The following is a 27,989-nucleotide window of genomic DNA, read 5'->3' on the forward strand; positions in this document are numbered from 1 at the left end:
CCAGGTATGCACAGTGAAGATTTCAGGGGCATATAACCCTACCAGGCCTCCAGGAGAAGGTGGTGGTGATGCAGGAGCAGCCGTTTGTAATGTATGAGTGAAGGCTGTTCTACTTACAAAGGCCAGTCTTCAAAAACAAGCCCATTTCCAGTCCCTTATCTGAGGTTTGTAAGAACCTAACTGACTTGAGTGGATATGAACATCCAGCTCAGACTTAAGACCTCCCCATGATCGCCTACGTGCGCGCGCACGTTCTTTCCTGTTCTTCTCTGGTTATCCAGTGTACTCGTTGCTCGCACATGCGCTGCTCTTGGCTTCCCCCGGAGGCTCGTTTCCTGGTTGGGTCCATCCCATCCCCAGTAAGAAAAAGTGTCTTCTCTAGTGATCCGAGGTAGGGGCGTGTTTTTGCGTCCTCGTTGGGGTTCCCTCCCGCATGTCCCCCTCCCCCGCCCTGCCCCAACTGCCCGCCCCGACCGTCCAATGTAGCTTTGGCCGGTGTACCACGCCCGTCTTCGGAGGAACCCGAGTGTCTGTGTTCCTGGCCTACCGCAGCCAGTGCTTCCCAGGAGGGATCACGCGGGGCAAGAGCAGTCATCATGGAGCGTGCTTGGAGCCCCAGGGGGTTCTCGTGGTTTAGGGGAGGAGGGGCCTGCGTGTACGCTCGCGTGCCGATTTTTCTTTTCCACATGGAGAAAGGGACATAGGATTGCAGGAACAGGGCCTGAACAAGACTGGGCTTGTCAACATTCAGTCATAGATGGGGGACGGTCTCATAGGCCCTAGGCCCTTTCTAGGAAGGTATTGGCAGTTGGTGGCTTCTGGAACAGGGGGAGTCATTATCTTCAGAGATTTAGCCATTGGTGATTTGTCTTTGCCCCGGGGATCACTATACACATGACCATATGTGTACCTCAGATCAAACCCAGTGGTTCACTACCAACCGAACAAAAAGACATGAAGCAGGAGAGTGAGTTATTGGGAAAAGAGTTTATAATTCATGGGAGTTGGAGGGAAATAAGAGATTCTGAGATTGATTGTCATTAAAATCTATCAGATACTTGTATGAACTTATCAAAAAGGAACTTAAAGGGAAAAATCATGATAGTTAATAATTTATAAGCACAAAAGTTCAAAGTCTGAAGCATAAAACGTTTCCACTCACTTATGATTAGACAACTGTGAGGAAAAGTGAGTGGCCCATGATGATTTTACTGGGAATCCTGCCATGAAATAACATGTTCCTTTAAAGAAAGAACAAGGTTGGGCCATTAGTTGTGAAGTGATGCTAATTACTAGCTGCCTGCTTCTTCCATAGCAGGTTAAGAACACGTTCTCGGCTGCCTCTGACCATTTTTAGCATCTTACTGGAAGGAAGAGAGATTGGTTTACTAATTTTATTGTATTTATTTAGAGTCTCTATTATCCTTATTCTTTCTTACAGGACTAGAAAGAGAGCCTAATAAGAGGCACAGGTAGGACACCAGGGGGCTCCTAGTTAAATTCCATGGGAAACCAAGACTTTGCTCACTAAGTCCAAGAATCTGTCCAGCATGATGACGTATTTCTGTGTGGAATCGTCTTGTTGGTCCCCAGATCCAGGCCCTTCAGGCCTGTGGGCCATGCTACTGATGTTTGCTGGCTCCACTTGTTGCTTGTGAGCACAACATGTTCTCAGGGAAGTCAAGACTGTAGACAGGTTTAACATGTTTTGATCAGCATTGGCCAGGTCTCCAAATGATGTATCAACTTGATGGGAGGCACAGAGCATCTTCTCCAAGGCTTCTACAATATTTTCTTCACCTTGGCAGTCAATCTTGTCCAAAACAGCCTTGATGTTTGCTTTGTAACCAGCAGATGTGGTGGATTCTTTCTGTGTCTGAGTCAGAGTTTGAGGTAGAGATAATTTTTTTTATAACAAGGTTTACAGTAAGAAACATAAGACTTATCTATTTATATTTGTGCAAAATGTAATGAAATGGGAAGAGGGATTGAGCTTGCGACTTATCCTAGGCCACAAATGGAGCACAGGCTCCTTGTCATCTGTAGTTACAGAGAGTTTGGCTCAGCGCATGAGCCATAGTCCCACTGTACTCCATCAGGATTATTTCACAGGTTTGGAGCACATTCTCCTGGGCTGCTTAACATACAGCTTTCAGATAGTAACACACACACACACACACACACACACACACACACACACACAAAACAAAACACCCCAAAAAACTCCCAGACAATTTGGGGACAGTAAATTGATCATTGATTGACTGAAGGGACTGTTTCTCAAGTTTGTTCAAGTTAGTGGTAGAAATGCAACTGATGAGCTATTAGCACTGGTTCAAATTGGCACATTATCGCTTAGATGTGTATATGTGAGAATCAAGTGTAGGTGTAGAACAATGCTTGTGAATTATCTGACCAAGGTCTAAGGATGATTTTCCACAACAGTGTGGGGTCTTATGGGTAAGAGAAATATTTTAAGCATATGTGAACATAGCGTCATTATATATTTTCTCTAGTATTTCAAGGTTTATTCACTCCTCCATAACCAAAGAATGATTTTCTTTTAGCGTATTAGAGTTCTTTTCTTCACAGACCTTACCATATAGTATGGTAATTGTCTACTCTATGTCTATGTGCAGTGGGTAGCTGTTCCAGCTTTGACCTGAAAGTACTAACTCCCACTGAGGCTTCTGGTAACTGTCATGCCTATGAGGCAGGGTCGAGAGAGGAGCCCTTAAGACCCGAGATCCAGAAGTGCTGGTTCTCTTGGTTCCTGGATCCTGGACGCTGGAGGCAGACTGAGCAGAATTCTCCAGGGAACACTGCTGGACTGCTCTACAACTTTCCCGGACCCTGTAACCGACCCCTTTACTTGTAAGTTACCCCACAAAATAAACCTCCCTTTTAACTATGTAGGGTTGCCTTAATACTTCTACCAATATCTATGTCTATCTCCTGTTTTACATTTCCATGAACATGAGCCATTAGTGAGTGCTTAAACCAATAGACTAAACACACTTACCAATTCCTGGTAGAAAGAAAGCACTTGCTAGGCATCTGTAATACTGAATCACTGCATTTTTTAAAACTCAAAATCAAGTACAAAACAAGTTTATATCAAAACTCAAAATGAGTTTTCTTAGAGAAAAATAGTAATTTTCTACCTCTTATGCTATGCTTTTATTTGTATAAAATTCTTCTGAAGAGATGTGTTTTCCAATGAGTATCAGTGGAGTTTTTATTAGGAGGGCAGAAATTTAAAACATTTTTCACAATTATGTATAAACTATAGCAACTTTCCAGACTTCATTTTGATTGAACCATATGTAATCAAATGGTTAGCAACCATCTATATGACACAGAGGAAGGAGGGGTTATACATATCTCTTGAGATTGCAGGAAACTTCACATGCTATAGAGTTTAAAGGATAATTTTGGCTGTTGGTACGCAGATTCAACTTTATTTGAGACAAGGTCCTTTTTTTGGCTGCTGGATTCTTCTGCCTGTGGGAGTATTGCCATTGAAAACAAGCTTTCTGTCTAAACTCAAGTTTTAATGCTTTACTGACTGACAGGCATCTCAAGCCTCTTGCTGTGCATCTTTGATGTCTGATAAGGACCATGCATTTGTAGTGCATTTCACTTTTCAAGTGTCCAGTTCCCATATGGTACTGATGAGTACTTTACCTGCCAGTGTTAGAGAGTGCATCCTTATTCTCTTATCTAGAAAGACTTTTAAGTGCTTCAAGACCCCAATGAGAATGCAGCACTCAACAGATCCTCTGGATTCCTATACTCTCCAAGCAGTGTACCATTTCATAAAGTTGTTTGGTAGATCTGAGATAATTGTGCATTTTAAACTTACCTCTCTCCCTTAGTGAGAATAGATGACAGCAACAGAGTTGTGAGAAACAGCATCGCTGGGAAAGAAGCCATGACTGAAACTCATCAACAAAAAAGTTCCGGTTAATTAAGCAGTGGGTGGGACACAGAACTAACCAACACACTGACCGAAATATTGCCAAAGCAAGTATGTATGGCTGACAAATTCATAACAATATAAGGGAAGAATTGTCATGTGGGGTCCTGTAGTTTCATTGTGCTCACCTTGCCTCTACTAGGCACAATACATAAACTAAAGGACTTGACTGATGTCCCTGTTGTGAACTTGCAAAGGCTAGAGAATTCTTTCTTTCTGCACAGATCTATTCCTCTGTTCTTAAAAGGAAATGTAGAAAACAGATCCAGTTTCAATTTTCTTTTCACTTTGTACCACAGCAAGTTTTGCAATTTCCTGTGTATATTGGACACAAATCAAAATACCAGGGTTGTGATTATGCAGCTATAAACATACAAACATCTCAGAAGTGTCATCTGTGAAGAACCATTGAAAGTTATGCCAGTTTTGACTTATATTCATATCAATTTCCACTATTTTCCTTCAATTTGAAAATATGAACACCAATAATAATTGTATATCTATTCCATTTAATCTCACTTAATCCATGTTTTGTTAGGTGGGCTGTTTCATATTTTCATTAAGTTTTAAACACACTGCACTCATTGTACAAAACGTCCCTTCTCAATGAGTCACAAAATTGTACATCCTGAACGTGCTGTGAAAAGACCATTAGTGTGGGATGCGCTCACCTTCCTTCTGGAACTCATACAAATGGCTTACATGGTAAATTAAAGGTGTGGTGTCTCACTTTGTATACTTTGTGTACTTTCAAAGTCCTCAAAATCTTTTCTTTTTTTTAAAGTATGTAATTTGCTCAATCACAAGGAAGATCCATTATCGTCAAAGATCTAGTACACTTTACATTTTTATACCATTTCTCCTTCCCCTTCTTCTGTTCAAGCCCTCCCATATACTCCTTAATGCACTCTTTCAAACTCATTGCCTGCATTTCATTGCAATTCATGACTAAAATTTTAGTCAAAATGCCCCCACAGAAATCTGTTATGTCTTTTTCCTTGATCTTCCCTCATAGACACCAACAACTGCCCAGGATCTAGAAAACATTCCAGGTTACCCTGGATCTTCACACACTCAGTGTCCAGACCTTCCAGAATGACAGCCTTGATTCTTCTTCCTGGTAGACCAGTAGGAGTCAATTGCAAGGAATGCTTCTGCTCCCTAGGACACTTACTTTAGGGCCCAGAGTTTAGGCAAAATGTGGCCTCACTCTTCTTAATCATGGGCAGATGAGGAAGTTCATTTGAATTGACCTTTCTAGTCATGAGCATGGTGTGTTGCTCTGTATGACTCCTCAACTGCCCAGCTGGACAGTCCCTCCATTTCCCTGTCTGTTTCAAAGATGGAAGCTCTGATGTATCACTAACGCCACAATCTTAACCGGGTAAATAATGTCATCTTACCAGGGAACTTCTTTTCCTGGGCCACAGTCTTGGATCAGATTGCTTGTTCCAAAGGCTTTCAGTCAGGTCAGCTCCTGTTGCAGGCTCCTGTGCTTCTGTGGTTGTCTAGGTCTCCTCTTTTATTGGGTAGAGGGCAGGTCTTTAGAGATTTGTTTTCTGATGTGGCCATGCTGAATTGGCTGCTGATCCCAGCAAATCAATTTAATTGCAGATTTCTCTTGGTTTTTGCTTCTTTCTCATTAAATATTTAAGAGAGTGACCTTGGACAGCAGCCCTGAGTAATTTCCCATTACATTGGCTGTCTTTGCTCCAGAGGATCTTTCTTAGCTCGTTTTAAAAAACAAGATAAGGGGAGAGGAGTTTCACACTCTTCTCTACCCTTTGTGTCTAGACTTGAGGTACCACTTTGCTTTCCCCATTATAAATGAATACCCAATGCTTGTGTATTTATCTAGTATTTCTTAGTCTGTAAAGTAGTTTTTGTTATTCTTCCCTCATAGAAACCAATAATTGCTCAGAATCTGAAGAAAAAAATCCAGTTCACTCTGGATCTTTACACACTCTGTGCCCATACCTTCCAGAGTGACAGCTTTTATTCCAGTTTCTGGTGGATCAGTAAAGAATGAGTTATGAATAGTGTTCCTGTTCCCTATGACATTTACTTTAGGGTCTATGTTAGACAAATGTTAGACAAACTGTGGCCCCACTCTTCTCAATCATAAGGAAATTCATTTGAATCGAGTTTTATTGTCATGTACTAGGTGTGTTGCTCTATTATGTCTCACCTGACAAGTTTCATTTCTCAAGATTGCTGGGTATTTCACAGACTGAGGCTCTGACGTGTCATTGGACACTATACTCTTAATCTTAACATTGTAAATACTGCCCTTTTATTATGAAACTTGCTTTCACCCTCCACAATCTTAGCTTGAATGGCTTGTTCCATAGACTTTCAGTCAGGTCAGCTCCTGGTGTAGGCTCCTGTGGGTCTCTGGGTCTCTCTTTCACTGGGTAGAGGGCAGGTCTTTAGAGTTTGAGGCCACACATGGTTGTGCTGCACTGGCTGCTCTTCCCAGCAGGCTGGCTGGTGAGATTGCAGAGTTTCTCTTGGGTTCTGCTTCTTGCTCATCAGAATATGTGAGAGAGTGACATGGGACAGTGGCCCTAGGTAATTTCCCAGCATCTGTTAGGTGGGTCAGTGATCCACTATTTTACTTTTGTAGTCTTTGCTCCAGGGGATTTTCCTTTACTCCTTTTAAAGCAAGATATGGGGAGAGAAGAATCTCCCTCATCTTTATCCTTTTTATTTAGCTTGTTGGGTCCCAGTTTGCTTTTCCCATTATAAATGTATTATTCAGTGTTTGTGTTTGTTTATAGTCTTTCCTATACTGCTATTTAATGCACCATTACCTTGTCTTTCAATGATTCTCACATGTGTGATTACATTGTTTTCTTTTTCAGATTTGTGAGGATTTAGTAGGATATTGGTTGACTCTATTCTACCATCTTTATCAACAAATGTTTGTTGAAGGGAGGAATTATTTATCCTTGCCATTATTAGAGAATCCTGATACTGCATAGACACACAATTTATATTTGACAGTTCATTGTTGTAATATGAATGGTCCACAGGAAAAGAAAACAAAATAAAACAATTCAATTGAGATATTTGGAGCTTATGGAGAAATTCTGGGACATAATTAAAAAATATTTTGCAGAAAATAAAGGAATTATTCTCATTGAACTAAGAAATATATTCTTCCTATCGTCCATTTCAAAAAATCATGATCATTTTAGAGTTTTCCTAGATTTTAAGGTAATTTGGCAAGACATTCCATCAAAATTCCAGATACTCTTCATTCACTGTTTGCTTATTCAGTTATATGATTTTACTTAGCTTGTTGTGTTTGTTAAGACTAATGCTCCAATACTTGAACTCACACAATTTTACATTTCCTATGTATTTTATCAATTCTCCCACATCCTCTTTTTTCTTCCACAATCTGATTAAAAAATGCCTTGTTACATTCAATTGTCGTAACTTAGTCTCTAGTTGCCTACAACTGTTTCTCAGATTTCTTTATTTTTCATAAGTTTCAGTGTTTTTGCAATGCCCAGTCACTTTAGTAGTATTTTGAAGAAAATCCCACAATTTGAGGATGACTTACATTTTTAGCTTATAGTTAGACCCACAGTACCACAGTCTCTGAAGTCCTTGGAATTATAGCCCAAGTAAACTTTACAAAACATTTATTAATGAAGCTTTCTATACTATCTCCTACATGGACTTCAGGTCTTTGTTTAAAACACTTGCTGTACTGTAGAGGACAAATGATGAACTCATGCAACTGAATGGAAGTATAAACAAGCCAGTACAAAAAGCATTGGAAGAATAGATTAGAATAAAGTGTTGGAAAACCTGGTAAAGCTTAAGGATCTAAAAAGCCAGATGTTTCAAACCATTATCTGTAAAGTTAAATAAACAGAATTAAAAGCAGATTTCACTGTCTTCTACTGCATATTAAATCATGGTATTTGATACCCTGCCCTGCTAAGTTGAGAAATCTCAAGCAAACTAGAAAGTATACATCATGGCAAATTACTGTCTAAGAATTGGGCACAAGATACAGATCATGACAAATCCAAATGTCCAGGATCCACCATCAAAACCTCCTTGGGAAGCAATACCAGGATATGCATCCTTCATCTGCTTTGAGGGCTTTATGCTATGTGAGTATCAAGGAGATCCACTTTTTATGAAGACCCCTATACTTTCAAAGCTTTTTTTCAAGTGCTCTACTAGGTACACACAGTAAGATTTAGGAGGAATATAATCTTACCAGGCTTTCAGGAGAAGTTGGTGGTGCAGCAGGAGCAGTCATTTGAAGTGTAAGTGTGAAGTCTGTTCTGTTTACAAAGGCCTGTCTTAAACACTTTACTAGCCCCTTATCTGAGGTTTGTAAGAACCTAACTGACTTGGATGAATATGAACATCCAACTCAGACTTATTTTTCTTTTCCACATGGAGGAAGGGACATTGGATTGCAGGAACAGTTCCTGGACAAGACTGAGCTGATCAATATTCAGTCATAGATGGGATAGGGTCTCAGAGGACCTAGGTCTTGTCCAGAGAGGCATTGGCAGTTATTGCTGCTGGAGTAGGGAAGTCATTATCTTCAGTGGCTTAGTACCTGGTGATTTGTCTTTGTCCCAGGGATCACTTCATACATATGTGTGGTAGTCCAGGTTAAACCCAGTGAGCTCCAAAACATGAGACATGAAGCAGGAAAGTGTTATAACAGTATTATGCATGTGTTATACATAAAGCAGGAGAATAGGAAGTGAGTTTATAGTTCATGGGAGATGGAGGGAGGTAACAGTCTGAGATCTGAGTGTGATCAGAATTTACCATATGCTTGTATGCAGTTATCGAAACAGAAGTTAAAGAGAAAACATCATGATAGTAAATATTTTATAACCATAAAAGTTTTTAGTTTGAAGCACAACAGGTTTCCATTCATTTTTTTCCGTTTATAATTAGGTTTTTTTATTTTTATTTTACAACACCATTCAGTTCCACATAATAGCCACAGATTCCCCTGTTCTCCCCCTCTCGCCCCCCTCCCCCTCTCCCCAGCCCACCCCCCATTCCCACCTCCTCCATTCATTTTTGATCAGACAACAGTGAGGAAGTGTGAGTTACTCATGATGAGTCGACTGGGAGTCTTGAAATGAAACAGTGTGTGCATTTAAATAAAGGAGAATTAGGCGATTAGTTCTGAAATAATGCTAATTACTAGCTGCCTGCTCCTTCCACACCTAGTTCAGAAGACTTTCTTTGCTGGCTCTGGCCATTTTTATCATCTTACTGGAAGGAGAAGAGAGGAAGTTTTTGTGTGTCTTTATAGACTCCACTCTCCTTGTATTTGGGCAGTTCACTAAAGAGGATGTATGACATAAAAGAGATCCTAATAAGAGGTACAGCAGGAAGGACACTAGGATGCCCGTGGTTAACTTTAACGGAGAAGAAGCATAGTTATTGCTAAGTTTATGCATTCTTCCAAAGGGTAGAATAACAAATTTTCTTGTTGGTCTCTGTTCCTGTGGAGCTTATGGCCTTTGTTATTGAAGTTAATTGAGTTCCTTTGGTTCATGTAATCACAACATTTTCTCAGGGAATTCAAGAGTGTAGACCGATCTAACTTGTGTAGGTTAGCATTGGTCAGGTCTTCAAATGCTGTTCTGTATTGATGGTGTGCACAAAGATTACTCTCCAAGGTATCTTTGATATTTAGTTCACATGGGCAGTCAACCTTGTACAAGCCAGTCTTGACATTTGTCTTGTGATCAGTAGATATGATGAATTCATTCTGAGTTTGTGTCAGGACCTGAGGTAGAGACAATTTTTTATAACATAGTTTATAGTAAGAAACATAAGACCTATCTGTTTGTTTTGGTGCAAGATACAGTAAGAGGGAAAAAGGCCATGAGCTCATAACTCATCATAGAACACAAAGGAAACACTGTCTCCTTGTCATCTGCAGTTAGAGAGGATTTGGCTTAGTGTAGGAGCAGGCATCCCACTCAATAATCTACTATGACTGTTTCACAGATTTGGAGCACATTCTCCATGGCTGCTCAACACCCAGCTTTCAGATATGAACACACATGCACACGCACGCGTACACGTACACGTACACACACACACACACACACACACACACACACACCCTCCTCTATTTGGGGAGAGTGATTTAGTGAAGTGAGTGTTTCTCCATTTGTTCAGGTTAGTGGTAGAAATGCAACTGATGAGCTATTAGCACTGGTTCAAATTCACACATTATCTTGGAGATGTGTCTATGTGGGGATCAAATGCTATGGTAGTACAATGCTTGTGAATTGTCTAAACAAGGTCTAAAATTGTTTCTCCACAAAAATTGGTGGCCTATGGGTAAAAGCAATGCTTTAAGCACATGTAAACAGACAGTGTCGTTATGTATTTTCTGTTATTTCAAGGTGAAGGAATTGCAGAAAAAACAGATCCAGTTCAATTTTTCTTTCTTATTTTGCTATTCCATGTTTATAGCTTTTGTCTATACTGGATATAATTCAGGGCATCAGCATTGTTATTTTGCAGACATAAATACACAGACACCTTAGAAGTGGCATTTTGTGAATGGGGATTGCATGTTATTCTATTGTTTCTTATACTTAAATCAATTTTTATTTTTCTTCAATAAGAAAAATATAGGAACAATTAATGAATTGTATATTTAGTATATTTAAGTTTAATCAGTTCATCATTTGTTAGATGAATTGTTGCATATTTTCATTAAGTTTTTAAGCCACTCCACTAATTGCACAGAATGTCCCTTCTGTATGTGTCACCAAGTCCTAAATCCTTTAGATGATTCTAAAGACCACTTGGTGTAGGATGAACTCGCCTTCCTCTAAATTAAAGTGTGATGTCTCATTTTATATACTGTGCATACGTTTTAAATCTTCAAAATCTTACTTTTTAAGTATATACTTGGCTTCAAATTGTTATTTGGCTGAATGACAATGGAGAGCCATTATCAGCAAAGATGTAGTTTATTTTTTCTTTTTTTCGATTCATCTATTTCTCATGTATACAGTGTTCTGCCTGCATGTCAGAAGAAGGCAACATTTCTCATTATCACCGGCTGTGAGCTACCATGTGGTTGCTGGGAATTGAACTCAGGACCTCTGGAAGAGCAGAGCCTTTGCTCTTAATTTCTGAGCCATCTCTTCAGCCCCAATTATATATATTTTAAATACCATTTACCCTTCCCCTTCGATTCCTCAATCCCTCCCATGCACTCCATAGTGTTCTGTTTGAAATTCACTCCCTGTTTTTTCATTCTGATTCATGACTAAAATTTGACTCAAATGTCACTACAGAGATCTGTAATGTCTTTTTTGTTGGTCTTCCCTCATAGACACCAATAACTCCTCAGGATCTAGAAAACATTCCAGTTCACTCTGGGTCTTCTTACACTCAGTGCCCATACCTTCCAAATGATAGCCTTATTCTTGTTCTTGGTGGATCAGCAAAGAATGAATTATAAGTAATGCTCCTGTTCCCTATGAAATTGCTTTAGGGTCTAAATGTTAGGCAAAATATGGCCCCACTCTTCTCAATCAGGAGTACATAGGAAATTCATTTGAATTGAGTTTTATTGTCATCTGCTTGGTATGTTGCTCTATATTACTTCTCATTAGACCAGTTTCATTTTTCAAGATTGCTGGACAGTCCCTCAATTCTCCTGTATATTTCACAGACTGAGGCTCTAATGTGTCACTGGCCACTGTAATCCTAACATTGTAAATACGTTACTTTTACCATGGAGCTTGCTTTCATCCTCCACAGTCTTAGCTTGAATTACTTGTTCCATAGACCTTCAGTTCAGGTCAGCTTCTGTTGCAGGCTCTTGTGCTGCTGTGGGTCTCTGGGTCTCTCTTTCACTGGGCAGAGGGAGGGTCTTTAGAGTTTGAGGCCACACATGGTTGTGCTTCACTGGCTGTTACCCATGATGATTTGACTAGGGATCTTGCAATGAAGCAATGCGTGCATTTAAGCAATGAAACAATGTGTGCATTTGAATAAAGGAAGGTTAGACCATTAGTTCTGTAGTGACTAATTACTAGCTGCCTGCTCCTTCCATTCCTGGTCCAGAACACTCTTTCCTGCTTCTGGCCCTTTTAAGAGGAGAGGAGTTTATTGTGTTTAATACGGTTTTCACTCTCTTTGTATTTGGGTGGCTAACTAAAGAGGACATATGACTTGAAAGAGAGCCCACTAAAAGGCACAGCAGGAAGGACACCAGGAGGCTCCAGGTTAACATTATTGGGAAATAAACACACCTTTCAGTAAGTCCAATATAGTTTCTAAAATATAGAGATTTTTGCATGTGAAATTTTCTTGTTGGTGCCTAACTGTATTCTCTAGAGCCCTATGGACCATGCTCGTGAAGTTTACTGGGTCCACTTATTGCTTCTGTTCACAGGATTTTCTCAGGACTATCAAAACAGTACACAGGTCTAATGTGCTCTTATTTTCATTGGCTAGGTCTTCAGTCTATGTTTGATTTTGAATGGAGTCACACAGCATCCTCTCCAAGGCCTCTATGATATTTCCTTCACTTTGACAGTCACTCTTTTCCAAGACAGCTTTGACATTTGTCTTGTGATCAGCTGATATAATGGGCTCTTTCTGAGTCTGAGTCAGAACCTTTGGTAGAAGTAAATTTTTATAACAAGATTTATAGTAAGAAACATGAGACCTATCCATGTGTATTTGTTCAAGATACAGTAAGATGGGAAGAGGCTGTGATGACTCACCCTAGAGCACAAAGGAAAGAAACACTGGCTCCTTGTCACCTGCCCTTGGAGAGGATGTGGCTCAGTGAAAGAGCAGGGGCCCCACTAAGTACTCTACCAGGACTGTTTCTCAGATTTGGAGCATATTTTCCCGGCTTGGTTAACTCCCAGCTTTCACATCTTAACACAAATTTTTACAGGCTACTTAGGGATAGTAAACTGATCTAGAGAAATGACTATTTCTTGGGTTGTTCAGGTGAATGACAGAATTGCAGCTGATGAGCTACTAGCCCTGGTTCAAATTGACACAAATTATCTTGTAGATGTATGTATGTGAGGATCAGGTGTAGGTGTAGAAAAATGTGAATTGTTGGAACAAGATCTAAGGTTGATTTTCAGCAAGGATGTAGTGAGCTATGGGCAAGAGCAATACTTTAAACATATGTAAACAATCAGAGTGCACAGTGTCACTATATAATTTCTGATATTTTGAGTTGAGTTAGTCATTACAACATGACTTAAGATTGATTTTTTTAGAGTCTCAGAGTTCTGTCCTCACAGACCTCACCATACAGTATGGCAATTATCTACTCTGTGTCTATGTCTATCTCCTGTTTTATGTTCCCATGAACAAGGACCATTAGTGAGTGCTGGAACAAACACAATTACCAATTCCTGGTAGAAAGTATGCACTTGCCAGACATCTGTAACAGTGATTCACTGCATTTTATTTAAGCCAAAGTTCTCATCCCCATACAATTCCTACTAAACTTGAAATCAAGTATAAAGCAAATTCACTTCAAAACTCAAAATGAATTTACCTAGGAGAAAAGATAATAGTAATTTTCTACTTCATATGCTATCTTGTTTTATATATGAAAAATTCTTCTGAAGAGATGTGTTTTTAGGAGGTCCAAAAATTTAAAAATTATTGAGAATAATATACAAAATATATATCTTAAGAGTTTGTTTTGGGGCCAGGCGGTGGTGGCACATGCCTTTAATCCCAGCACTTGGGAGTCAGAGCCAGGCAGATCTCTGTGAGTTCGAGGCCAGCCTGGTCTACAGAGTGAGATCCAGGACAGGCACCAAAACTACATGGAGAAATTCTGTCTTGAAAAAAACAAAAACAAAAAAAAGTTTGTTTTGAATGAACAGTATATCCTCAAACTCAATTAGGAACCAAGTGTATGATGCAGGGGAAGGAGGGATTATTTATCTCTTGTGATTGAGGCAGATTTCACATCGTATAGAAGTTAATAGATAATTTTTGTTGTTTGTCCTCAGATACATCTATATTTGAGACAAAGTCCTTTGCTGGCTTTTGGATTCTTCTGTCCATTTCACAGTGGTAGCACTGCAGTTGATGACAAGCTGTTAATGCTCTACTGACTGACCTGTATCTTAAACACTTCAATGTGCATCTTTGATGTCTGGTAAGTACCCTACATTTGTTGTGCATTTCCTTTTTAAGTGTCCTGTTCCCATATGTCACTGGTGGGTACTATAGTTGCCAGTGTCGGAGTCTGCAATCTTATTCTCTCATCTCCATAGCCCTGTTAACTGCTCCTAGACCCTATGACAATGCTGTCACCTATCAGACCCTCTGGATTTCTGAACTACCAAGTAGTGTACCATCTCACATAGTTGCCAGATAGATCAGAAATGATTATCATTTTAAACTTACCCTTCCTTCAGTGAGCATTGATGACATCAGCAGAGTAATGAGAAACGACATCATTGGAGAAGAGGCCATGGCTGAAACTAATCAAAGAAAAATTCCTGGTTGAATTAAGCAGTGTGGGGGATACAGAACTAGACAAGACATTGATAGAAGGTATGGCAAAGCAACTCTACCTGACAAATTCATTAAGGATATAACAAGCGAAGACTTACCATGTGTGGCTGCTGTTGTTTCATTGTGCCTACCTTGCCTTTCATAGATCTAACACATAACCTAAAGAAGTTTACGGGTATCTGGGATGTCTACTTGCAAAGGCTGGGCATTCCTAGTTTCTTTCTGCATGTGTCTGTTCCTCTGTCCTCAAAAGGGAAATGTGGAAAAAAAAACCAGATCCAGTTTTTTTTTTATTTCTGTGTACCATCTCTTCTTTTGCTACATCCTGTTTATAGGTGTCATCTGCACTGGTTATGAATCAGGGTGACATGGTGCAGACATAAATGTACAAACACCTTAGAAGTTACAAAATGTGAAGAGCAATTTCAATCATGCCATTTTTCTTCAACTTGAATTAATTTTCATTTTTTTCACTAAAAACATACAAACACAATTAATGAATTGCCTATTGAGTCTATTAAAGCTCACTCAATCCATAATTTGTTAGATGGGTTGTTTCATATTTTCATTAAGTTTTAAATACATTGTTCATTGCACAAAATATCTCCTTTCAATGAATCCTCATGTCCTACATTCTTTGAATACTGCTAAAAACTTTTAGTGTGGGATGCATTCATTCACCATCCCTTTGGAGCACATAAAATTGGCTTACATTATAAATTAAAGGTATGGTGTCCCATTTTATATACTGTATGTACATTGAAAATTTTCAAAATACCTTTTAAATATATATTTTGCTTCAATTTTTCCTGCTTAATGGTACTGGGGAGATATTATCAGCAAATATCTAATACAATTTACATTTTTGTATGAATTCCCTTCACTTTCCTCCCTTCAACCCTCCCATGTAATCTGTAACTTAAATGTGTGACAGAATGTAGCCTCACTCTTCATTATGGGATGATGAGAAAACTCATTTCATTTGAGTTTTCTTATCATCAGTGTAATGTGCTGCTGTATATGACTTCTCACCTGACCAGATTCATATTTCAAGATTGCTGGACAGTCTCTCAGTGTTCTCATATATTTCACAGACTAAGGCTCTGATGTGTACTGGCCACTGTAATCCTAACATTGTAAATACTGTCATCTTACCTTGGAACTTGCTTTCACCCTCCACAGTCTTAGCTTGAATTGCTTGTTCCAGAGACCTTCAGTCAGGTCAGCTCCTGGTGCAGGCTCCTGTGCGGCTGTGGGTCTCTGGGTTTCTCTTTCACTGGGTAGAGGGAGGGTCTTTAGAGTTTGAGGCCACACATGGTTGTGCTGCACTGGCTGCTCTTCCCAGCAGGCTGGTTTGATTGCAAAGTTTGTCTTGGGTTCTATGTCTTCCTCATCAGAATATTTAAGACAGTGACATTGGACAGCAGCCCTGAATAATTTCCCAGTATCTTCTTGGTGTGTCAATTGTCTGCTATTTTACTTTAGCTATCTTTGTTCCAGCAGATTTTTCTTTTCTCCTTTTTGAAGCAAGATATGAGGAGAGGAGAGTCTCGCTCATCTCCAGGCCTTTTATCTGGCACTTTTTGTCACAGTGTGCTTTTCTCATTTTAACTGTACTACCCAATGTTTGTGTTTTATCTAGTCTTGATTATTCTGCTATTTACTCAATGCTCTCTTGCCTTTCAGTGATTCTCACATTTTGTTACTACATGTTTAATGTTTTCTTTTTTTTTTTTAGATTTGTGAGGATTTAGTAGAATATTGCTTACATCTATTCTATTACCATTATCAACAAATATTTGTTGAAAGAAAGAATTATTGATCCATCAGATAGGCTTACTCCAGTAGAAGATGGAATAAAATACAAAGACCCATAGCCAGATATTATGCAGAAAGTGAGACCTTGCAACAAACCACTTAAAATGAGATATCTCCGTCAACTCTCTCCCCTCAGAGCTCAGGAAAATGCATGGAAGAGGAGGGAGAATGAGCTCTGGGGACAGAGAACATGGAGGACACAAGGCCTTTTAAAATACCTCAACAAAGCTCATATGAACTCAGAGATGGATACAGTAATCACAGTGCCTACACTTGTCTCTTTCTCCGCATACATACCATAGCTTTCAGTTGAGTGCTTTTTTGAGACTCCTGAATATGTAGATGAGTAAGTTTCTGATTCTTGTGCCTTCACTTTGGGCTCTTTTATTTTTCTGTTGTCTTGTCTTGTCTAATTTTAATATGTGGGTTTTCATTTTATCTTATTATATTTTATGTTGTTAAAACTACAACATTCAGAAATATGATCTAATATGTTTTTTTAAAAAAAATTTATTTTATAATTAATTTAATTTTACATATTAGCCACGGATTTCCCTATCCTCCCTCCTCCCACCCCCAGCCTCCCTCCTCAATCCACCCTCCATTCCTATCTCTTCCAAGGCAAGGTCTCCCATGTGGAGTCAGCCCAGCCTGGTAGATTCAGTTGAGGCAGGTCCAGTTCCCTCCTCCCTACACCAAGTCTGAGCAAAGTGTCTAACCATAGGCCCTTGGTTCCAAAAAGCCAGCTCATGCACTAAGGACAGGTCCCAGTCCCACTGCCTGGGGGCCTCCTAAATAATTCAAGCTAATCAACTGTCTCACTTATCCAGAGGGCCCGGTCCAGTTCCATCGGGGCTCCTCAGTATTGTTTCATAGTTCATGTGTTTCCACTAGTTTGGCTACTTGTCCCTGTGCTTTTTCCAATCATGGTCTCCACGTCTCTTGCTCATGTAATCCCTCTCCTCTCTCGCTTATTAAACTCCTGGAGTTCCATCTGGGGCCTGGCTGTGGATCTCTGCATCTGCTTTCATCAGTCACTGGAAAAGAGTTCTATCATGACAGTTAGGGTGTTCAGCCATCCGGTCACCAGAGTAGGTCAGCTCAGGCATTCTCTCGACCATTGCCAGTAGTCTATAGTGGAGATATCTTTTTGGATTTCTGGGGACCTCTCTAGCACTCTGCTTCTTCTAATTCCCATGGGGTCTTCATTTATCATGGTATCTCCTTTCTTGTTCTCCCACTCTGTTCCTGATCCAGGTGGGACCTCCTGCTCCCCTAAGCTGTCTTTCCCCAGACCCTTGCCCTCCATTACCCCCCTCACTCCCAGTTTGCGCATGTAGATCTGATCCATTTCTCTGTCGTTGGGTGATCCCTGTGTCTTTCTTAGGGCCATCTTAACTAGGTAGCCCCCCTGAAGTTGTGAGTTGCAGTCTGGTTATCCTTTGCTTTACATGTATCCATGCTATGTTTGTCTTTCTGAGTCTGGGTTACCTCATTCAGGATGATATTTTCCAGTTTCATCCATTTGCCTGCAAACTTTATGATGTCATTGTTTTTCTCTGCTGAGTAGTACTCCATTGTGTATATGTACCACATTTTTATTTATATATTCTTCAGTTGAAGGGCAACTAGGTTGTTTTCAGTTTCTGGCTATTACAAATAATGCTGCATTGTTGAGCATGTGTCCTTGTGGTATGATTGAGCATTCCTTAGGTATATGCCCAAGAGTGGTATAGCTGGGTCTTGAGGGAGGTTGATTCCCAACTTTCTAAGACTGCACCATATCGATTTCCAAAGTGGCTTTACAAGTTTGCATTTCCACCAACAGTGGAAGAGTGTTCCCCTTGCTCCACATCCTATCCAACATAGGCTGTCTTCAGTGTTTTTGATCTTAGCCATTCTGACAGGTGTAAGATGGTATCTCAATTATTTTGATTTGCATTTCCCTGATGATTAAGGATGTTGAGCAATTCCTTAAATGTCTTTCAGCCATTTGAGCTTCTTCTGTTGAGAGTTCTCTGTTTAGCTCTATAGCCCATTTTTTAATTGGACTGTTGGGTATTTTGATGTCTAATTTCTTGATTTCTTTATATGTTCTGGATATCAGCCCTCTGTCAGATGTGGGGTTGGTGAAGATCTTTTCCTATTCTGTAGGTTGTCATTTTGTATTGTTGACTGTGCCCTTTGCCCTACAAAAGCTTCTCAGTTTCAAGAGGTCCCATTTATTAATTGTTTCTCTCAGTGTCTGTGCTACTGGTGTTATATTTAGGAAGTGATCTCCAGTGCCAATGCGTTCAAGACTACTTCCTACTTTCTCTTCTATCAGGTTCAGAATAACTGGACTTATGTTGAAGTCTTTGATCCACTTGGACTTAAGTTTTGTGCACAGTGACAGATAAAGATCTATTCACAGCCTTCTACATGACATCCAGTTATGCCAGCACCATTTGTTGAAGATGCTTTCTTTTTTCCATTATATAGTTTTGACTTCTTTGTCAAAAATCATACATTCATAGGTGTGCAGATTAATGTCAGGGTCTTCAGTTCAGTTGCATTGGTCCACACGTCAGGTTTTATACCAGTACCAAGCTGTTTTAATTACTGAAGTTCTATAGTAGACTTTGAAGTCAGGGATTGTGATGCCTCCAGAGGTTGTTTTATTGTACAGGATTCTTTTGGCTATTCTGGGTTTTTTGTTTTTCCATAAGAAGTTGAGTATTGTGAGTATTATTCTTTCCAGGTCTGTGAAGAATTGTGTTGGTATTTTGATGGGGATTGCATTGAATCTATAGATTGCTTTTGGTAAGATTGCCATTTTTTTTTTTTTGGTTTTTTTTTTTTTGTTTTTTCGAGACAGGGTTTCTCTGTGTAGCTTTGCGCCTTTCCTGGAACTCACTTGGTAGCCCAGGCTGGCAGATTGCCATTTTTATTATGTTAATCCTACCTATCCATGAGCATAGGAGATCTTTCTATTTTCTGACATCTTCTTCAATTTCTTTCTTCAGGGACTTAAAGTTCATAACATACATTTCCTTTGCTTTTTTAGTTAGAGTTACCCCAAGGTATTTTATATCATTTGTGGCTATTGTAAAGGGTGATGCATCTCTGATTTCTTTCTCAGCCTATTTGTCATTTGTATATAGGAGGGCTACTGATTTTTTTGAGTTAATCTTGTATCCTGCTACATTGCTGAAAGTGTTTATTAGCTGTATGAGTTCCTTGATCAAATTTTTGGGGTCACTTATATATACTATCATGTCATCTGCAAGTAGTGAAAGCTTGATTCTGGTACAGACATGTAGCATCAGTAGCTAAGGATGACACTCACAACCCTACAATATAACACAAACTCTAGGGATAAATAATTACCCAGTGTACAGTGTATTCAGAAAGTTCAATTTTGACTCACTGATAATAATAAATACAGTTTAAATTTGATTTTTCAGAAAATAGACTAGTTTTTGTTTCCTGTAACATTCCAGGGTAGACAAATCCTGAGGTCCTTCATGTTCTATGTTTTATGAAACACTGAAGTTAACTAGTGCCATCTGTGTGACTGCCAGTTTGGAACTGCCCATTAGAGCCTGTTGGCTTCATATATAGTTCTTCTACTGAAGACAATGACCACTCCTACCTCAGACTACATCAGCATGCAATAGTTTAGCATGGCGGGTCAGTGGTATTGTGAGCCATTCTTGATTTATCAGTGGCACGTGTCCAACCCATTCTGATACAGGCCGACCAAAAATGACCTCAAGTATCTTTAGTCAAGATTACAATGACTGTGTCATGCCAAGAAGATAGCATTTTGAGTCCTTCTCATGATTTCTGGTTCTTACAGTGCTTTTCTGCTCTTTTCCCAATGTTCCATGAGTCTTGGAGGACATGGCATAAATGCCTTCTTTAGGGCTGTGCATTCATCCATTACTTATCATCAACACTAACAACTATAGGTCTTTTCATTCACTGGTGTTTTTTTGTAAAGATAAACTTCTCTGATGGGAAGAGCATGTGCTGACACATTTATCTATGGCATCAACTTACATATTTAGAAAGCTCTAGGACCATGTCAACCTATTTACACAGCAATAGTAAGTCCCAAATGAGAATCTAAGACTTCCTCAAGCATGGTTATTTGACTGAACTTACAGCAGCAGGCATGAACTGCCTTTCATGGAGTAGGCCTCAAATACCACTAGAGAGCAGCTAGTTACACTATAGCAATCATACTATTTGTGCACAGGTGGGCACATCTTGCCTGACAGTATGGCATAATACAGTTCACTGCTGGTTAAGACTAAGGTGACATCTGTAATATTTTGCTACCAGATTATCAGCCTGAAGCAGGAAGCAAATGAAATACAATTTGTTCTTGAAATCAGGAGTTGTAGATTTACTTTCATTTATTCTAGTGATTGTTAGCTGTGAGACAGTCCTGTTTTATGAGAGATACTTAAAAATGTTTTCTCTCTAGTTAGATAGCTTATACACAATAAATGAAAAGAGAATCTATTACCAAAATGTTTAGAGGGAAATGATGTTTCTGACCTCTGACTCTGGACATCAAAGTCTGAATGTATCCTTCCTATGCATAGAAATCAGTTTGCCAAGCAGCAAGAAGGTGATATCTCTGTGGGTATGCTCCCCAATAGCTCCCATATTTTCCTTCTCACACAGCCTGCTCCAACCTCAAGACCCCTGCAGCCACCTAAGTTCCTCCTCAGTCCTCTGCAAACACCAAGCCCCATGACTGGTGGGCTCTAATGACCTCAGACAAGAAATCTGTCTCTGCAAGTTAGCAACTTCTGTCCTTCTATATCCAACAATTCCAAGGAAGACCTAAGCTTATAGATCTTCTATGAAAGGAAGCTCACCTTTCTTGGCAGCTCCTTTCAATCTAGGAACCCAATAAAGCTTGTAGCAATCACTCCATCAATTGTCACATTATCTCCACACTCCTTCAGGAGGAATAAAAAGTATCTGAATTAAAGTTGCCATTTCCCTTTCTTATTGGAGGCCACTATTTTCCTCCTATTCTAGGTTCCCACACTTTAGTTTGTCATCCTATCTATATGTTACTCCACCCACTGTCTTCAGCCAATACCCCTTAGGGTCTCAAGTTTTACACAATGTCCTTGGAATATCCTCAGAAACTGAATTATTTATGTGGCCAATTTAAGTCCATTGTGTTGATACACATCATACCATGTGCTATAGTTGACCATACATTTGGTACAGTTTATCCAAGCCTAAAAAGCTTCTCCAGGCTTCAGGTTCTTTTCCATGAACTACATACCTGCCTTAACCTCAGCCTGGGTGATCATCTCTGTATAATTTTCTGTGAAATTTACTCCACTCCTTTCCTGCATCACAGAAATCACCATTGATCTAGGAACACAGAACATGAAGATCAGATAGAAGAAAAAGACTAGTATTACAAGAAGTATTTATATGGAGGATGACATGACATGTGCATGCCATAAAGCATGACCTTGGGACACGTACGCATTTCTGCCTTGGCCCTCTAGAGGCATGCTAAGCAGAAGATCCAGAGGGGAACACACGGAGGGTTGATGGTCCACAATCTCTGGTCCCCTTTTCTCCAGTCTCTGCTAGCAGTATGTCAGGCATCTTATATGCCGTCCCTGGCAGGGCATAAAATGTTTTGATTGGCATGTCCTCTCCTCAGAGCCCAGGATGTCCACTGAAGTGGCCTTTTCTTCCCTGTGAACTGGAAAATTTTTCTCTAGGCAGTCAAAAGGACAAGTGAAGGCTCACATTTATTTCTTCTCTGTCTGTTTATGTTTCACAAATTCCAGTTATCTTTCAGTTGTTTTTAGGACAGTTTCTACCTTGTCCTTAAAATTCCTTGTTAATCTGAAGTGAAAATTCAAAGGGTTTTTAAACTTTTGACATTAATATTTTCTGAGAAACATTTAAGTTATAGATATTTTCATTTGGCGTTTAATTGTATTTTTTTCAAATATTTTTGCAGAACAATAATTTTAAAAGGGTCTCTTTGTGTGTATGTATGTGTAAATTGTGTGTGTGTGTGTGTGTGTGTGTGTGTGTGTGTGTGTGTGTGTGTGTCTGGGCACAATGCAGTGTTTCACAGCACATATCCATAAATCATAAGACAACCTTTGCATACCCATTACCTGTCTTTTTTCTTAAAATAGTGATTTAAGTAGGTTTTATTATTAGAGAATTTGAGATGCATTAAAAATTCATAATATAAGCATTCCCATATGCTCTTACCCACCAATATATACTCTCAATTTATCATCAATATTCTTCACCAAATTCTAAAATTGATGTAATCAGTGAGCCTATATTCTCTGTTGACATCTAAAGTCCTTATCTTGTGTATTAGAGTTCACTCCTTGTGTCATATTGTCTACTGTTTTTTTTGAGACAGGTTTCTCTGTGTAGTTTTAGTGCCTGTCCTGGATCTCGCTCTGTAGACCAGGCTGGCCTTGAACTCACAGAGATCTGCCTGGCTCTCTGTCTATGTTTTTGACCTGTGTTTTAATTGTGTCCGCCATTCAAATATCATGGTGTGTATTTTCATTGCCTTTAAGGCCTCACAAGTTGTGCCTTTTTTTTTCTCTCCTTTCCCCATAGCCCCTACTCCCCTCATTCTTGTCACAATTTCCACAGGTTTTCCCTATCCAGAATAGCATGCAGAATGTCAGCTCTGCAGACTGGAATCTTCCATTTAATAATATGCACGTAATACTCTCCTATATTTTTAAAACAAACCTGAGCACTCAATTTGTTTTAGCACTTAATAGGATTCTGTTGTTTAGACTAGCAGCAGTTCATTAAACCATTTGCTCATTGAAAGACATCCGAACTACTTCCAGGTTTTGTCAGTTATTAGGTAAGATATTACTAATAACTATAGAGAGGCTTTGTTGTAGAGATGATATGAAAATTTCTTGCTTGTATTCCAAGAGGCATGCTTACTGGATCATATGTTAAGACTTCCTTGATAAGTTCCATTAGAGATTGCCAAACTAAATTCCAAATGGCCTTATGTTTCACAATACCATCGTAAATGAATTAGCTTTCCTGTTCCACTATGTCCGTCACGGCATTTAGTGGGGCTGTACCTGGAATTTATTATCCAAACCTGTATACTGTTTCATTTTATACTTTCAATTTCCTATGGCATTTTCTCTGAGAAATATTCTCTGAGCCTTAGGCATGGGACTGTGTTCCTCAAAGCTTCATTTGATTGGTTGTGGTTTTCTGTAGTGGACTCTGTGAAATGAGAAGTTTCATTGATGAAGAGTGAACACCATTCTTATCTGTAATTATAAGAACTGATGTTTATATATTGTTTTTAGGGATTATGTTGTTCTGTCCTTGGATCGATCTTTCTCTCTCTCTCTCTCTCTCTCTCTCTCTCTCTCTCTCTCTCTCTCTCTCTCTCTCTCTCTCTCTCCCTCCCTCCCTCCCTCCCTCTCGCTCTCTCCCTTCTCTGCATGTTCTTGTGTCTGGGTGCAAATTTCTATGTGCCATGGCATATTTATGGAAATCAGAGCACAACCTTTGGGTGCCAGCTCTAGAACTTCCACTGTGTTTGAGACAGAGTCTCCTCCTGTTGTCTTTACAAATCTAGTGGACCAGCTAATTTCTAGAGCTTCCTGTGTCCCCCTCCATCACCCAGGGGGTCACACTGGGCTCATGGATGCTCCTGTTTTTCAGTCTGGCCTTTCTGGGGGTTCTGGTGATCCAAACTCAGGTTGACAGACTTAGACAGAGACAAACACTCTTATCCACTGAGCTATCTACCCTGTCTTCATTCCCTTACTATGTTTGGAGTTATTGCCTGTTTGGGATAGCAGTATTTTATCAAAATATATATTAGACATAGTTTCCGGAAATGTAGAGTGCCTTTTCTATCCTTTTGAACTAGTGTTTTACACAAGAGGTTTAGTTTGGTGAAGACCAGACAATCAATTACATTTTTGTGAGATGATACCTTCTGTTTGAATCAAGTAAGCAAGATCATTCTGGCTTCCTCTCATGCCTTATTAAAGCTCTTTTATACTGTTACAGTTGGTAATTATGATTTGATTTGAATTAACTTTTGTGGAGGATATGATGTCTAAGTCTAAATTCATCTTGTAATGCACATGTACACACAGTTATTCCAGTATCACTTGTTGAGAAGACTCCATCCATTACAATAAATGGCTTTTGTTCTTTTACTTAGGCATCAGTCTTTGTTAGTGAGTCTTTGTACCTGGGCTATTTGCTTTGTGTTTATTAACTTCTTTATAAATGCACAGTAGCAAAGAGTTCACTCCAGTCACACGTTTTTCCAATGTAGAAAACTAAAAGGGTGCTTCTGGGTGTTTTATTTCACCAGGTAAGATTGACGTTTTAAACATCTAATATACCAAGCTCTATTTTTTTTAAAAATCCTTTTAGAAACATACTCCTTAAGTTGAAAAAAAAAGCCTGCAAAATCCTGGACAAAACATACCCACTAAGATGAAACAGGGAAATACAAAGGTGAGCATGTGATCAGCTTGATTTCTCTACTTCATGTAGTCCAGGATCCCATGCTCATGGAACAGTCTTGCCCATAGTCAAAATGTGTTTTCCCTCATCAATGAACATAGCTAAAATAGCTTTACCCAGACATGCCCAGAGGCTTATCAACTGGTGACTCTAGAGTCTGTCAAATTGACATTTAGTTTTGACATGTTGAAACTTTTGTCCTTCTTTGGAATGAATCCAAGCGGATCACAGTGTATACTCTTTGAAATGTACCATTCAAGTTGGTTTGCAAGCTTTTTATTCTGGATAATCCTTCCAAAATCTGTGAGTGGATTGGACTGTTCCTTTTGTTGTTGTAAAATATTTTTGAGAACTTCATACACAACTTCCCTGGTGTCCCCATCCTTTTCCTAAATTCATACCCTGTCTTTGTTTCAGTGAATATACAATTGAGTCCATTTAACATTGGTTCTATTGACATGTGTCCAGGCCTGACCACTTAAAAGTAAATAACCTTTCTGGAGGACACTGACTCTCTCTCAGCCACCATTAACCACATGTAGCTTTTCATTTTCATTCCCTTCATCCTTTTTCACAAGGTTGGACCTTGTGGAAATTCCCCAATCCTTGTCAGCATGCCAGCTGGTAGTATCTTTATGTTGTGCTTATTTGGGCAATCATATTGTTGAGATTTTGTGGCTGCAGATCTTCTCTCATGTCTGGAAGCAGGAGATGCTCTGGTGTTCTGTCTCTTGCAGTCTTTCTGCGCTCTTTCTGGGATTTCCTTTGAGCTTTATGTTTAATCTGAGGCCATATTAAACATGTGTCAATTGGTGTTAGGTTCCTCATGGTTAGTTCTATGCATTCTAAACTGTTGTGGATCTCTGTAATAGTCTTAATCTGTTGCAGTAAGATTCTTCTTTGTCCATGGGTGATGCTATACTTACAAGTGAGTATAAAGATAAATATTTAAAATATAATTGCATTATGTTAGGAAAGGGTAGTTCTAGGTATTCTTCTAGGGTCTATCAACTCTAGATTCATAAAAAGGTGACTAGCTTACACTATAAGATGTGAATGTCCTCTTATTTCTTGTGCCTTATGTCCAATTAGACAGCTGTTGGTTGATCCCAAGATAAAAGTGTCACTATTGGATTGTTGGGTATATCTTGATGAACCAATTTTTATTGTGGTTTATGAGCTGTCCAGCTGGGAAGGACAGTTGGTTTGTTTTCCCCACTTGGTAGCTTGCATAACACCTTCATATGCTTGAAGAGATAGTCATCAGAGAAGAGGCTACCAGGTTTAGTTCCAGATCAGTTCTTTTGAGTTCTGTGTACAAAGAACATAATGTCTTCAGAAATACTTGTCCCTTTAAGTATTTGAAAGTCATCCATGCAATGACAATAGCCTGTAGCTTGAGTTTTCCTGCCTGGCCCACAGTCAGGACAAATCTCTCTCACCTGCCAGTCCCACAGCCACTCAGACCCAACCAAACAAACACAGAGACTTATTTTGTTTACAAACTCTATTACCATGGCAGGCTTCTTGCTAACTGTTCTTATATCTTAAATTAGTCCATTTCTATAACTCTATACTTTGCCACATGGCTCATGGCTTACCGGTACTTTACATCTTCCTTGTCCTGGAGGCGGCGGCTCCAGGCAGTCTCCTTCTGCCTTCCTATTCTTTTATTTCTCTTCTCTGTTAGTCCCACCTATACTTCCTGCCTAGCCACGGCCAATCAGGTTTTATTTATTGACCAATCAGAGCAACTTGACATACAGACCATCCCCCAGCACAATAGCCCATATTGTTTTGGGAGACAACTGTATTCTTCCAATCAAGAACCTGAGTAAAAGTTTCCCATGACTGACACTGGCATTTTCAGTAATTAGCCCATGGCCTTTGGTGAGAGTACCTTATGAAATGTAACTCCATTATATATACATATATATGTATATATATGCATGCATATGTCCATATGTTATCATTATTGTTTGTCTACACCATGTGAGAGTTTGAATGATAATTTCCTCCACATGCACTGGCATCTGAACACTTACTTTCCAGTTGCTGGTGTTCACTGGGTAGGTCCACGAGATGTTGCAGTGATGAAAGAAATAAGGTCCTCGGTTTAGGATTTGAGGCTTCAAAGACTTTCATCATTCCCAGTGAGCTTTCTCTGCTTCCTGCTTCAGTTCCATCTTCCATGACTCTTGCCTCTGCTCTGCCATCATGGACTCTTGCTGTGTGCCTTTGTAATTATGAACCCGAATGAACCCTTTTTATATCTGTTGCCTTGATTGTGGCATTTCATTATCAAGATAGAAATGTCAAGGTACATATCCTTGTGTTATTTATCTCTCCTCTCACCCTGCATTTCCCTTCATTCCCTTCCCTGTTAAAGTCTCCTCATTTTCCCCATTATCCTCTTCATTGCACCTGTATCATCCCATCCCCTTATTCTCTCTAGATCTCCTCCTCCCTTCTTGTCCTCATGGTCCTTTCTACTTTTCTAGATTCTTCTGTTACTTCAATTTATATACTTAAATCTAAAGATTAGAATTAGTATCTACAAATAAGCAAGAATATTTTGGCATTGGTCTTTCTGTGTCTGCATTATTCTCACCTGGTACAATATTTTCTAGTTCCATCCATTTACCTGTAAATTTTATGATTTCAATTGTCTTTACAGTTAAATATTAATTACATTACTTGTAAATAACATATTTAATGTCATTTTGATGTCTTCAGTGACCAACTGATCATTTCAAAAGATACTGCTTTATTTCTGTGTGTTCACATATTTTATACAATTTCTCTTATTAACTTATAGTTTCATTCATTGTAATTTGCTTTCTGTCAAAAAGATTTTCTGTTTTGGAGACAGTTCTGTGTTTCTGATGGATGTATTCTGCTGTTGCTGGGTAAAATATTAAGCCAATACTTACTGGCTAAGGTATTTTTATGGTTAATTATGACTGTGTGGTGGTTCTCACATCTAGTACTATGTGTTCTGTGGCACTGGTTGGACCACCATTCATTGCTTTCCTACCCTATCCCCAATCTCCCCTCAGCTCCTTGTCATGTGATCCCAGCACTCAGCTCCAGTGGAATTGTTTGCTTTGTTTTG

General features: G+C 39.3%; 2 protein-coding genes across 6 annotated transcripts in view; one reads left to right on the plus strand and one right to left on the minus strand.

Moving 5' to 3' along the window:
• Positions 1-312: 312 nt before the first annotated feature.
• The window catches only part of LOC102904052 (cysteine-rich secretory protein 1-like), a 107,881-nt gene continuing 80,204 nt past the window's right edge, over positions 313-27,989 (plus strand). For 2 of the 5 annotated variants that reach the window (XM_076557866.1, XM_076557863.1), the window contains exons 1-5: positions 575-1,893; positions 2,640-2,874; positions 3,879-4,030; positions 14,011-14,159; positions 14,422-14,560. The gene's annotated coding sequence lies outside the window, so the exon portion shown is untranslated. Of the gene's footprint in view, positions 392-574; positions 1,894-2,639; positions 2,875-3,878; positions 4,031-14,010; positions 14,160-14,421; positions 14,561-27,989 lie in introns of those variants that run through there. The other 3 variants (XM_076557860.1, XM_076557862.1, XM_076557861.1) reach the window with 3 other exon arrangements.
• On the minus strand, positions 1,431-27,067 carry LOC121824658 (hemoglobin subunit alpha-like). Its single transcript, XM_076557093.1, has 3 exons — positions 26,920-27,067; positions 3,866-3,944; positions 1,431-1,886 (listed from the first exon to the last, which is right to left on the minus strand). Exons 1-3 carry the CDS (start codon positions 27,065-27,067, stop codon positions 1,496-1,498), a joined length of 618 nt encoding a protein of 205 aa, XP_076413208.1. The 3' UTR covers positions 1,431-1,495.

Source organism: Peromyscus maniculatus, chromosome 21 (genome assembly GCF_049852395.1).
Source record: "Peromyscus maniculatus bairdii isolate BWxNUB_F1_BW_parent chromosome 21, HU_Pman_BW_mat_3.1, whole genome shotgun sequence".
Lineage (NCBI taxonomy): Eukaryota > Metazoa > Chordata > Mammalia > Rodentia > Cricetidae > Peromyscus > Peromyscus maniculatus.

Bases quoted from the DNA above. Each gene is read 5' to 3' on its own strand.
- LOC121824658 (XM_076557093.1), bottom strand. From the start codon at position 27,067: ATGGAAGATGGAACTGAAGCAGGAAGCAGAGAAAGCTCACTGGGAATG. The intron at 3,945-26,919 runs GTAAGTGTTCAG...TTTGTTGATGAG, and splicing joins TGAACACCAGCAACTGGAAA to TTTCAGTCATGGCTTCTTTC. The intron at 1,887-3,865 runs GTAAGTTTAAAA...TCTACCTCAAAC, and splicing joins ATTCTCACTAAGGGAGAGAG to TCTGACTCAGACACAGAAAG.